Source organism: Synchiropus splendidus, chromosome 8 (genome assembly GCF_027744825.2).
Source record: "Synchiropus splendidus isolate RoL2022-P1 chromosome 8, RoL_Sspl_1.0, whole genome shotgun sequence".
In the NCBI taxonomy this organism is placed as follows: Eukaryota; Metazoa; Chordata; class Actinopteri; order Syngnathiformes; family Callionymidae; genus Synchiropus; species Synchiropus splendidus.
In genome coordinates, this window is record NC_071341.1 from 10985419 (window position 1) to 10999840 (window position 14422).

Below are 14422 nucleotides of genomic sequence, written 5' to 3' on the forward strand. Positions count from 1 at the left end.
CTTGACGTTTTCTTCACCTCCACTCACACAACTTCACCCTTCCTCATGCCTCCCTCTCATTCCCACAGATGTATTCCGGCAAGCTTCTCCTGTCTGTCCAGCCTTCACCTCCTCTTTACTCTCACAGAAAGGGACTTCAACTAACAAGCACATATTCCCTCTTTGTCTGCCTGCATGACATTAGCTGCCACTATATGTGATGATGTTGCAATGATCACTTTATGTAGCTCTGTTCTAATAGCATCCTGGGGTGATTCTGAAATATATTCGTCAAGTCGACACCGCCGGCTATCTCAGCAAGACATGCAGAGTTGAAAGAGTTGTCTCTCCCTTTCAAATTAAAAGCCTAATGAGTCTCACAGATTCATGCGGCGTGTTTGAAGGTCTTACTCTGAAGAATTCTTTGGTCGATCCTGAGTCCAGGGTGCCGTAGGCGATCTCCGTCTGCTTGGCCAAGTCTTCAGCGCTTTCAATGGGTGAAACCATCCTCTCTACGGTGAGGAAGGCAGCCAAGTTGGCGGTGTATGAGGAAATGATGATGAGGGTGAAGAACCACCAAACGCCTCCGACAATACGTCCAGACAAGGAACTGGAGAGCAGAAGACAGAAACAAAGACCAAGTGTGTTATTTTATAAGGATCTACCAGGATTAACATGTTCAACAAAACAACGCTGTTTGTCAGTATCATGTACAACAGGGGTCTTAAATCATTCCATGTCATGGCCCCTGAATAGCATCACTGTATCTCCTTGGTTTGAGCTCTTTGTCAAACAGGCAATGCTATGTATGAATAAATACCAACTGAATGGTGCAGGAGGAACAACACGACGACTGTGATCTGACAAACTCGCTGACCTGCTTGATGCTTGCCAGGCCGCCACACCACATAATGGACTGGTTTTGACATTTGGCATTTGATTTAATAGATTAAAATTACGTTTTTTAAGCTTAAAAAAATTCTTCAACAGTTTCAAAGTTAATACAACAGGAGAAAGTCTAGTCTCAAAGTAAGATGGGAAAGTCACAGTGAAGGGCGTCTTGCACCGTCTGCTTCTGAGCTTGAAGACAGTGAACACATGGAATGTAAATTAAAAATCACTCGTGTATCAAAGTCGCAGATTTCTTGAACAGCCAAACTGACAAGTTGATCAGTTACATCTGGACATTTTGGCAAACACCCAAATGATGGCATGGGACAAAACACAGCAGTGGTTTCCCAGTGAATGGTTGGCACAGTTAAATCACTAAACTTCATCGGAAAAGCTGACCGTAACAAGTCTGGATATTTTACACCTCCAATCATTTCTTTTGAATTTAACCCTTATTTCCTTTATTGTCTGTCTTGCTTTTCACACATTTTCCCCACCAGTGTTGACAGAAAATTGTCCACCTGGTGAAAGCAGCTTTTCAAAAGCAAAACACTCGACCAGATATTTTATTTACACACAGCTTCCTGATCAGCCTCAAGGTTTCTCTCAGTGAAAAGGGGTGGGAGGTTCCTCTTCCATCACATTGTGGATTCTGTCATTACTTGGCGCTAAAATAACTTCTCTGCACGCTCAAAAGCTACTTGAAACAGAATGCAATCGGCTTCCTCTCTTTTCTTTATGTTTATCCTCTTTACCAGCCAATAGAGGGCAGGGACATCAAAGCCAATGGCGCTTCAATTTATTTAAGCAGACTTGTTTATACCAAAAAAAAAGAGGAGGGAAGGCGGAGTGCACAGAGACGCAGAAAAATAATATACTTATTTCCTCCTCTAAAGAAGTGCATTAAAGAAAAGACCTCCGATTCAGCCGGGAGCCGACTCGGCTGTAAAACATCAGCACTTAAGAACGTAAAGTAGAGTAACCCAAGTTATCAATATTTAAAGGGGCGTAACAGGGGCGGCTTGATATAATGACTCTTGAATACAGTGTGCAACATGCTAAAAACAACGTGATACAAGCAAAGATAAAGTCATTAAATAGAAAACAAGCTCCTTTTTGGGGTACTAAACATTTCAGTACAATACTGCAGAATTCTTGACATAAAATATATGATTTAAAAAAAATCAAAGTACACTGGTTATGCATGTTTTTATTTTTTTTACGCTTATATAAAGTCTGTTTAACTGGACTCAGCAATGTGAGAGCACCTATTTTGGAGGAGTTTTGGAGGAGAACAGTGAGATAGTCACCTCAATAAACGGACTGGGATAAGCACATAAATGAGACAACACATTTTTGAAATTCAAACCACCCTCCATCATTTTCTTATCGGAGGCCAGGTTGCTTGGGAAAGAAGGCCCGACTTTTTTTTTCTCCCCTGAAAACCTCCGGCACGTTCAGGACTGGGAACAGCCCAGTGTTCTCCCAGAGAGGCTGGAGGAGGATTCTAGTCAGGCGGGGCCTCTGCTGTTCCTGCGACCCGACCTCAAGCGAGCGGATGATAACAGATTCGATGGGAACCTTTGTAGTAAATGCAATTTGCTTCCAGAAATTGTGAATGTCGCAGAAGATTCCTAAAACTCATCGATCTTTGGCCTCGCGCGACGTTGAATATGTTCACGGGTGGAAGCAGAAAACAGTGTGAGCACATTGATCCATTTATGTGTCTAACTATGTGTGGCCTCCATCCTTCACTGCTGCACCAAGGAATTTGAGTGTTTGAGGTTGAGCTTTGCAAGTGACGTCCTTGATCCTCCCTGTGATTCGTCTGTGTGTGTGTTGGTATGCAACAGGCGACTCAGTCTATTGCTGGTCATGTATCATCTATGATAGCCAACAGATTGCTTCCCCAATCTTCTGCGTGTAAGATTAATGGCTCCTCCTCCTCTCTCTCAGGCTGTCACACCACAGCACACATATTTCTGATGCATGATGCTTTTCCGCGCGCTGCAGCTGGCTTTCCTCACTGAGCAAGGGCTTCAATTTTACTGGAACAAAACTCAGCCCCTTGGTGGATCAGTCTGAGACCCCAGTTTAAAAGGGTAGTTCAACAGTTTCAGACCCTTTGTACCTGCCTTACCAGCGTCTGGTTAGCGTGAAACTATGAAACTGATGAAATAGAACTGTGGCACCTCTGCCCAAGGTTTTACCTTTTGTGAGGGTGTTTTTCTTTTCTTATTTTCATTGCTTTTAATCCTTCATTCAATTATTTAATATCATACATTTTACCTGGACTTACACTTTACCTGTTTTTTCGACGCAGTTTTGCTTGTATTTCTTTCATACTTATTTATTGAAAACAGTTGTCAAGTTGTTAAGAAATAAATTCATATTTTTTTCTTTTTACTAACATTATTTCTCTCTCCTTCTTGCTATATATTTTTTAAAAATTTCCCAGTCACAGAAATGCTGCCCCTTCTTTTCCTCCCCTCCAATTTTCAGTACAATTTGTCTGTAAGCACAATAACTCAAAAACAGATGAACAGACAAAATTTTCAGGAAATATTCATAATGATTGTACCATCTGTAGCCAGGAATCTTTGCAGATTTCAAAATGAAAAGGAGCAATCCTGTCACAAACCCCTCCGTCTGGTCATATTGTTTTGGACAGCTTCCTGCTTTTCTCTCCTCCGCTCTACTTGAACTTCTGCTCGCTCTGTGTGTCTGTGCCTGTTCCCCGTGGTTCCTCTCCCCCCAATCCTGTGGACTTACTCCGTGTCTTGGACTCTGGTTCTCCTCCGTTACTTTGCGCTCATGGACGCTTGTTTTGGTTTCTGAACAGTTTGATTTTATTTTCCGGACTGTCTCCATCTGGTGTTGAGATTTTTATATTGTTTAGTTTCACCTGCGTCCCAAAAGATTTTTACTGTCCAGCAGGTGTCAGTATTCAGCGACACAGTATCAGCACAGTGTGTCATTGTGTCGAAACGCTTTATGATGCCTCATTTATCCATCACTATTATGAAGACCACCAACACATATGGAGTGCAAGTAACTCTTCTTTCCTCCCACAGTGTGTCTTGTGCAAGTGGTCCTGGCTACGAAATCGATGTAAATGACTGGCTTGGTGGAGGTCTGCACTCTGGAGAGTTTATTTTATTTTATGTTACTTTGTATTTTATATATATATATTTATTTTTTGTCTCAATTTTAATTTTATCTATTGGTTTGACAGCTGCTTACAACCATTTACAACAACAAAATAATGGTAAATAATTGTCCTGAAATGTCAAATCGCGATGAATACAACAGAAATTGCTCATGAATATGTGTTATATTTATGTAACATAGAGAAGAGATGTCTCTGACAGTTATTGGACCCATCATTTCATGCTAGAAACGTGTCTCAGATATGCTATTAGCTTGGCAAATATCATAATGCTTAAAGAGTTACAGCATTGGTTACAATGGATGGGGCCACACTGGTTACCTCACTGGGATGTGAACCCATTATTTCAATTCTCAGTTGTATTTGATGCTATCGATGTACTACTTCATTTGCCAATATCCACACAATTTTAATACGTTTAGATTGTCAAAACAGAAAGATTGAAAACATGGACAAAAGAGCCGTTGTCCCCCTTCCTTCCTTTCTCCGTTCACCCATACATCCCTTAATATTTTAAACTTTACAGAGGGAGAGCGAAACTCTGACTCATCAAAATCTGGCTGCATTTTGCAAGCAAAAATGAAGAAACTACGCTAAAGTGCAGCGCGATGATGTTATCACAGACTCAGCCAGCGCATCTGTTGTGACTTTGAAGCTGGTCATTAATTCCTCAGTAAGTCTGAGTACACATCTGCAGCCCGGCCATTATCGGGGTTTGCAGTTACCATTAACTATTTAACACCCCAGCAGCTGTAATTTCAGATGCTTATTGACCAAAAATAATTCAATCCTCGAAATGCCCCGGATGAACACTTCTCTGTCGATTTATTCTACTTGAATAGCAGAGTGTGGATCCATTGTCATGCCACTGTCCTCTCATGTGCAGATCCAAATCATAAGAAAGCAAAAGACCTGACCAAATGATGGAGGACACATCCCAACATCACCTTAGGTCACGGCACTGAAGTGTGTCTGTCGCCTGCCAGCTCCGTTCAGCTTCATCGCAGAGGTGAGAGTCTACACGCCAATAGTGATGAATCGGCCGCACGTCGCCATTATTATCGCTCTGGGAGTGTTTATTTTATCTTACATGGTATTTTAGATTTTGTTTTAGTTACTTGTTTTATTTAGTTTATTGGTTATTGGTTTGACAGCTGCTTACAACCATTTACAACAACAAAATAATGGTAAATAATTGTCTTGAAATGTCAAAATGCAATGAGTACAACAGAAATATCACATGAATATGTGTTATATTTATGTAACATAGAGAAGAGATGTCACTGACAACTGTTGAACCCAGTTTCACAGAGGTGAGAGTGTACACGCCAATAGTGATGAATCGACTGCACGTCGCCATTATTATCGCTTTGGGAGTGTTTATTTTATGTTACAGTGTATTTTATATTTTGTTTTAGTTACTTGTTTTATTTAGTTTATTATTCATTTTACTTCATTGGTTTGACAGCTGCTTACAACCATTTACAACAACAAAATAATGGTAAATAATTGTCTTGAAATGTCAAATAGCAATGAGTACAACAGAAATATCACATGAATATGTGTTATATTTATGTAACATAGAGAAGAGATGTCACTGACAATTGTTGAACCCAGTTTCACAGAGGTGAGAGTGTACACGCCAATAGTGATGAATCGACTGTACGTCGCCATTATTATCGCTCTGGGAGTGCTTATTTTATGTTACAGTTTAGTTTATATTTTGTTATAGTTACTTGTTTTATTTAGTTTATTAACAACAAAATAATGGTAAATAATTGTCTTGAAATGTCAAATAGCGATGAGTACAACAGAAATATCACATGAATATGTGTTATATTTATGTAACATAGAGAAGAGATGTCACTGACAATTGTTGAACCCAGTTTCACAGAGGTGAGAGTGTACACGCCAATAGTGATGAATCGACTGCACGTCGCCATTATTATCGCTCTGGGAGTGTTTATTTTATGTTACACGGTATTCTATATTTTGTTTTAGTTACTGGTTTTATTTAGTTTATTAACAACAAAATAATGGTAAATAATTGTCTTGAAATGTCAAATAGCGATGAGTACAACAGAAATATCACATGAATATGTGTTATATTTATGTAACACAGAGAAGAGATGTCACTGACAATTGTTGAACCCAGTTTCAATAGTGATGAATCGACCGCACGTGCATGAACGTCGCCGTTATTTGAAAAGTGTGTTGCATTTTATTGATAAATTAACCCGCAATATTTTCTAAAATAATGAGTAAAGTGCAGCGAACATGCAGGGATAGCTAAGGGGAAGAAGAGGAGGAGAGCAGATGAAACAAAACGGATTGACCAAGAGACAGCGGCCATTAATAGAGGTGGTAATGCAGAGAGAGTAAGCAGGAAGGGGAGGACTAAACAGGAGCAGCAGGACTGAATAGGAGTGTGTGTTATACCCTGTCTCCAAGACTGCAGAGATGACTGCAGCAAGGAGAGAAGTACCCATGCAGCATACCAATAGACCCGCTATGGCAGCTCAATATACAACACACACGGCAAGGTACGATGGCGAAGCAGCCTGCAGTGAAAAGATCTGCTCGTGACCATTACAAGACACAAGAGCCTTGTGCTCACAGAGAAGTGGCTGGGAGGCAAACTTCGATGTGTAAAAATAACCATAAACATTGGTTGTCACAGAATTCCTGTAGACACGGTCTCCTTGCTTTACTCCCTGCTCCACTGTAAATGTCAACCTTCATATCCCGGCTCCGTGGTCCCCACTGGCAAGACTGATACCACAGTGGTGGAGGCAGGAGAAGGATCAAGCCAGAGGAAGTGTGCGCAGGGCTTTGGAAGACGGAGCCTGATTATGCGCCTGCTGAACACTCTTCTCTCTGGGATGCAGCTGAAACGCTATTTGAAACAGGGAAACGTCTGCTGCAGATCGATGCCTTAGATGTGGTTGTAGACGGAGAAAGAGAAAAGGTCCTCACTGGCTCATTGATATGTCAGTAGATAACTACACATAGCTGGTAATTATAGATTACCGATCACATATTACGTGTGACTCAGACTATGTTCAAGTCACAGCCTCTAAAATAATGAAAGTATTTTTCTTATTTTTAGGTGTGAATTGAGTATAATTTTGTTCTTGATGGAAATATAGAAATGCCACATCATAGCAAAGATAAGCGCGGTGGAAGGAAGGTGCTCCATCACAACAGCCGACAGTGTTACGGTCATGCCTTGTATGTCTTCTGTGGTGCACGGTGGAGGGATGTGCCTGACACTGAATGTGCTCCAGTGTTTGTTGGGGAAAAAAAAGAAAACCTGAATAATAATAATAGAACACCACTAAGGCATTTGCACCTAGAGGCAACCCAGAGCCATCAATTAACCTCTATATGTTTTAGGACTGTGGGAGGAGCTGCCCTCAGGAAGTCCATGTGATGGCAGGGAGAACAACAGAGAGCGGTGGTGAGATGTTCACATCTAATAATTGCCCATGTGAGAACACGCCTCAACAACACTGGGTACTGTGAATGCACTTCTCTTCCGCCATGTATATATATATATATATCCCAACGTAGCACGCTAGCTAGCAGGCTAGCAGGCTAGCTGATCTGGTCCGCTTGCGCGATGTGTAAATTCCGGCCCTGGAACTGGAAGTTAATAACGCGCATGCTGAACTCAACTCTCTCTCTCAACTTAGACCAAACCTGCTGCGCATCCGAAGATAACTACTGGCATGCGCGAGTATTTGTCTTGTGCGCGTGCTTATTGCATAAGGATGTCATCACGTTATCAGAGACGAAACTGTCGCTGCCTGATCTGGTCTGTCGCTGCATAAACCTTGTTCAGTGAAAGTGTAAAAAAGAGGGGGAAGGGCTTTTAAATGTGAAACACATATAAGGTGGCCGAGTGCAAAACACAGCAAAATTAACAGGAAACACCACAAAATTAACTCAAACCACAACACAAATAGCAGAAAACACAACGCAATGAACAGAAAACACAACGCAATTAACAGAAAACACAAAAACATACACTTGTTACGGTAGTGATGAGGGCGAATGTGTTAGTCCCACCCACCAGGTTAGCAGAGACTGTCTTATAACCGACGTTTGGATTTCGTTTTTTAATCATTAAAAAAACGAAATTCACAATGGTACAACAACATAACCGTACAATATATATGATATAACCTTGTGCGCATGCGCTCACCAGTAAACGTTAGTTGGTAGAGCGCATGCTAACTTCCGGTTCCAGCACCGAAATTTCCACCTGACCATATCAGATAGATAGACAGATGGATGGATGGATGGAGGGATGGATGGATGGTTGGATGGATGGATGGATGGATAGACAGATGATAGATAGATAGATAGATAGATGATAGATAGATAGATAGATAGAGAGATAGACAGACAGACAGACAGACAGACAGACAGATGGATAGATAGGTGTCGCACATATACATTAACAGGGTATTTTATTACATGAAGCTCGGTATAGTGGAATCCAAGGTGTCATTGAGAATGATCAGGCTATAGTCGAAGTGTGACTCATCAGGTGTAGCGGATGAAGGAAATAAAAAATGGTTTTGCACAGCATGCAGAAATTTATAGAGCGATTACTGCTCCAAGTGTTGAGTGACACTGGCGTTACGACTTTGCCTTCCTCCAAAGGTGAACGCTGGAATACACGATGAGAGGACTGTGCCACAGGGATGGAAATAATAAATGGCATGGTGATGTGCTGCCAATGTGGCTTCATACATAACTGGATTTCACGGCTGGAAACTGGGCTTCTTCACAGTTTTTGTCGGCATTGTGATTGAGTTATTAGGCGGGTATTAAAGTCACTCCCTCCCTCCGGGGGCGGTCAGATAAACACGTAAAAAACGTCTTTTCCCTGGTAATGACGGAGGCTGTCACTCCAGCCTAATCACTCCCCGACAGGCTGATCTTTGAAAGGCTTGGGAGTGACAACATTTCCTCCAAGATCCTTCATCACAGGCAGCAGGTACGGCGGGACGCTGGAGCAGAGGTGTGGTTGATGATATGCGATATGCACCGCGATGATGCAGGGGCGCTGGGGCTGAGTGTTGCAGCGGCTTAGACGGAACAGAAGAGTGAGCGGAGCGTGACAGATTAAATAAACCTCTGTGTTGCAAAGTGTGAGAGCGTAACAGAGGAGTAAGACACTCGCCGACTGACTCAGGCTGCACATTGTTCTTCAGTGGGAGACTGCAAAATTACGTAATCCCAACTCAGATTTAATTATAATAAAGCAGCTAAAATGGAAAATATATTTTTCAATATGTTTCAAACAACTCATGTTTGAATGTTTTTTACTAGTTCAATGTCAGTGGCGGGAAATTTCCATTTCAACTTTCCTCAGTCCGGTGAATGACATGAGACGAAGGGGATGGCAAAACCACAAGTGACAGCTTTCTCATGGAGAGAATATAATCTGGCGTTTATTACAGCAGAGTCCGAACCATCGGAAGTGACAGGGAGGGGTGATTTATGAGACGGACACTTGCTTCATGTGAAATATCACATTAGTGGAGAGACAGAAGCAGCGCAAACATTTTGAACAGTTCTTGCGAGTGATGGAGTCTTGCTGTGGGTGCTGAGAAAGCTTCTCACTTTTGGCAGAGTTTCAATTTTATTTATGCAGTAATATTCAGTTTTTCCTTTCAAAAAGGAACTGAATATTGCAGCTAGCTCGCAAGATAGCTGGTTGAGTTGATTTATGATATTCCCTCAATGTATATATACTATAATAAAATTGCTAAAAATAAACTGAAATAAATATCAGTGCGTAGTTTATATCAAAAAAGGCTTCAGAATTAATAGATAAATCCTATTTCTATCTCTTTGACAGCGGACATTTAAGTTGACAGGGTGTTTTGAATCAATACAGTGCTGAACTTCCAGATCTAATTCTAACCTTTGAGCGATTGAGAAGCTATTCTCCAGCCAGCACCAGTACTGATACAGCGTGGCACCACCCAGACTCATGAAGCATTTTCTTATCTTCTCCCTCTTTCCTTCATCAGACCCACTGCTGCAGTGAATATCCCGGCCAACACCTCGATCCTTTCTTTAAAGTTCCACTACCTGTCCGATGCATGGTTCCCAGGGGGACTGCACGCAGCACAATTCAAGGCCAACACGAAAATTCCCACCTCAGCACACACTTTCATAAGGAACGCTGCAGCAAACACAGATTACAAGATGAAACTCAGAAAGAAATATGAGTGTGTTTTTTGGAATCTGGTTGAAGTTTGAAAAAGATAGATTGATCAGAGAGCTTAGCTTATGTGGTTGCTTCTTTTAGTTGTTTAGTTTAATTGTTTCAGTGGTTATGACAAAAGCATTTACAGGCATTGGCCACACAGCAGATGGACGAGAGCAGAGCAAACATTCCAAGATGGTACGTATTTTCCCCCCTCTTTTTTTGACTGAGAGATCACTATGGAGTTGTAAGGCTTCATGAAACAGTGTCCTCATATCAAGAGCCCACTAGATGGCAGTCTCTGCTCCAAAATCATTGGATTTGACCAACCATTTCAACGAAACCCACATCATTTCTAAAGAGCACCACCTACTGAGCTCTGAAAATAAGGACACTTTTTCATGAAGCCTCATCAACCAATCACTAGAAACTATTGCTCAAAGCAAAGTGGAGTTTATACAGCACACAGTGCCATCTAGTGGCTTTTGAAAGTTAGGACATTGTTTCATGAAGCCTCATCAACCCATCACTAGAAACTATTGCTCAAAGGAAAGCGGAGATTATAAAGCACACAGTGCCATCTAGTGGCTTTTGAAAGTTAGGACATTGTTTCATGAAGCCTCATCAACCCATCACTAGAAACTATTGCTCAAAGGAAAGCGGAGATTATAAAGCACACAGTGCCATCTAGTGGCTTTTGAAAGTTAGGACACTGTTTCATGAAGCCTCATCAACCCATCACAAGGAATCACATATGAAACTAGTACTATCATAAATCCATATGCAAAATGATGTTATATTGAGTGCACAAGAAAAAAACAAGCAGAGGAAAGACCTCTCCACCTGCTTTTACAATTGGAAGACTGACTTTGCTTTGAATCTCTAATACAAGATGAAACTTCTGCACCTTTTTCTACAGAAGAGCCACAACCCTCTTTTCGATCCGACCGCTCGTATCTGGCAATCTAAAAAATTTAAATAACAGTTGTGACAAAAAACAAAACAAAAAACAAAACAGCCCCAAACAAAACAAAACAAAAACTTGTTCTCACTTACATGAAAGTGAATAAAAAATAATTATTATTCTGAAAGAATGGGAGCAAATAAGGGCTCTTTACTTGGGCTCGCTGGGCGCTTATGTTCATTGCTTTAAATTGTTACATATTGGCAAAGATTCGACTGTCACCCCCAGACTGCAGGGTTTTTGTCACCAATACGGCTTTTTAAATTAACCTAACATCACCCACAGCTCAGAGTGATGCGAGCGGGGGTCTCCCTGCTGCTCTTCAGATTTGCTCCCTTAAGGCCTTGAGGATGACGGCCATGAATATTTCACTGCATTCAAAGGTTATCAATAATAAAGTTCCATATTCTTATAAATATTCTAAAAATACAACTGGACTTTTTAGTTGTCTATTAAAAATGCATACACACCTAACCGACCACTGGATCTTGCGCGCCAGCCACTCCGGCACGCAGGTGTTTTTCCTTTTTTTTCTTTGACACTTTTAACGCGTGTGTGTGCAGCGCATCTGCTACTGTGACAAGAGCGCTAAAAGAGGCGATTCACATTGTCAAGTGTCTGGATCGCAGCAGAATAAAACTTCCCCACTCAATTCCAGACAGTTAAACAACCACACTTTCCACTTTCTTGATACCGCAAACGATTTTAAACATGAAGCAGCTCACACACACACACACACACAGGATCTGGCTCCCTCACCGTGGTGAGATGTCACATCCTTGTTGCATGAATGCTCCAAGTGAAAACCAGAGAGAGTTGAAGATGCCAAACTCATTCGGAGGTTGGTCAGTGGGGCCCTGGTCATTGGTGCCCTCCTCGGGCTCCTCCGCATGCCACTCGTACGGACTGAAGCGGCTCACCTGAGACACGGCGGGGAAAAAAAATGTAAGATTCAGAGAGCATGAAAGAATAAGAAACACCTTTGTTTAAAAAACTTTTTTTTTCTTTTTTTTTCAATGAGGAATTGAAATGGAAAGTGATATAATAGTGAGAATATAATTTAAAAAAATATATATATACACACAGTCACTTGGTTTTACAGTGGGATATATTACATTATATATTTAAAAACTACTGACACAAATATTACTTGATTTTCTCACGACTATAATGACTAGTATTTTATGAAGCATCAAGCAACTTTCTCTTTTTTTTTTACATTTTCTCATTCTATTTGCTTCAAATTAAAATTTAGGGTGATTTAGAATTGACAAATACACTCCTGTAAAAACGCAAACATATTGGTGGGATAAGTCTGAATGAAGGACAATAACATGCATTTTATGCCCATAATAAAGCACATCGTAAATTCAACTTATAGAACTAAACATGACTGGATGTCGAGGCGAAGCTACTACAATAAATAAATTCCATGGATTAAAAAAAAGGCTGTTTTCAGCCAACATAAAGATAATGCATTATAGTTCATATCAAACACAACCAGAATCAACAGATGGCGGATAAAGCACCAGTCACCGCTCACTTAGTCGCTGCTAACTGCCTCGAAAATACCCACCAGAAAGAGCACGACGCTGACCCCAATATAGGCGAACACGATGCACATCCAGATCTCGTAGGCCAAAGGGTCCAGGAAAGAGAAGACGCCTGGCTTGGACTTTTGGGGCTTCTTGATCATAATGGAGATCCCCAGGGACATGAAGGGCTTCGAGAAGTCAATCACTTCTTCTCTCACCAGAGTGATGGTCAGAGGGGCCACAGCAATCTCTGCTTTCTTTACAGCAAAACATACAGGAAGCGAAGATGTCAGTCAAAACTGAAAAAAGGGCAAATGGCAATACAGTCTGGTCCAATCTTAAAAAAAGCTTGTGAGGAGAGGAGTGTTTTCTTTTTTCAAACAATATAAAGAGATAAATAACTGGATACTTTTGAACAATAAGTACAGTACAATTGGCTGTTTGGAGACCCAAGAGAGACGAGGTGAAATAAACAGCTTCACATCAAACATGCGTTTTGTTTGCGTGTCGGTCGGATCATCGCTGAGGACGGGAAGTGTTTGGAACACATCAAAGCTGATCAGTCACTGAGCTGCGGTTGTGCCGCGTTACCGTCCACCACCAAGTCTTGAGGCTGATCATTTCTGTCACTGTGCTGCGGCCGCGAGTGGTGACTGCCAATGTCTTGAGCGTGTTGATAAAGCGAGGAATGTGAATTCTCAGACCGTGCATGGGTGTCCATCGCATTATTAGCTGGCCGGACAAATTCTCACGGAATGACCCGCTACTGCTGCTGGAATTTGCCATGGCAACAACGCGACTTGGTGCCAGAGATAAGTTGTACGGCAGGAGTTATTTTCAGCTCTTTCAGTCGTATTATTTAACTCTCAACTGTGTAATGCAAGGAACAAATACAAAGCTACTGACCATATACAATCTGTAACTGAAAATATTTTCATTTCCATAGGCATTGTCATTAATATTTCAGGGTTTTGTTGCCTGTAAAAGCACTCAATCGATGAATAACCCGTCATTTGTGTTTACAGGACTGTGTGGAAATGTGTCCCATGAGTGAATGTGTGTGCACGGCATGCTAGTTTCGCCCGCGGTATCCTGAGAGGGAGGTTGTTTGTGCCGTGTTCATGGTTAGGCTTGTTGTTATCGATAAAATCACACTTGTTCATGGGAGCGTCCCTGTCTGCTCCACTTCCTACTGCTGTCATTCTTTAAAGTCTTTCACTCTCGACATCGGCAAACACTGAAGTCTTATCGCCGTGAGTCCATCCATCCGTCCACTTCTTCCGCCTGCTTATTCCAGCACTCCAGACCCACAGTGGGGTTGTAGCAACCCCAATTATTTTTGTGGAGAGGGAGGGAAAACCCTGGACACGTTGTCAGTCCATTGCAAGGCCGGTATAGACAGGAAAGCACTCACAGTGACACCCGGGGACAATTTAGATTCACCAATTAACCTTTGAGTGTTTTTGGACCGGGGGAGGAAATCGGAATGCCACAAGGTGTCCCACAGGGGAAAGATATCAGGAGCAAATAGATGGGATTCACAATGGCAGAGAGTTGGGCATTTGTATTCAGCAGGGGGCAATTTATTTTCCAAAGGGTCGGACGCTTTATTTACTGGGACAATGCTGCGAACCGATTCATACATTGTTTCAGTC

At 41.6% G+C, this 14422-nt stretch overlaps 1 protein-coding gene across 7 annotated transcripts in view; it reads right to left on the reverse strand.

Moving 5' to 3' along the window:
* gria4a (glutamate receptor, ionotropic, AMPA 4a) overlaps positions 1-14422 on the reverse strand; it is a 112218-nt gene that overhangs the window by 18103 nt on the left and 79693 nt on the right. For all 7 annotated transcript variants that reach the window (XR_008415649.1, XM_053872280.1, XM_053872279.1 and 4 more), the window contains exons 12-14: positions 12809-13024; positions 11992-12152; positions 391-589 (exon numbers count right to left, since the gene is read on the reverse strand). Coding sequence is in view for 6 of the 7 variants with exons in the window: in XM_053872280.1 (XP_053728255.1) it covers positions 391-589; positions 11992-12152; positions 12809-13024 (576 nt within the window). In the remaining variant the exon portion in view is untranslated. The remainder of the gene's footprint in view (positions 1-390; positions 590-11991; positions 12153-12808; positions 13025-14422) is intronic.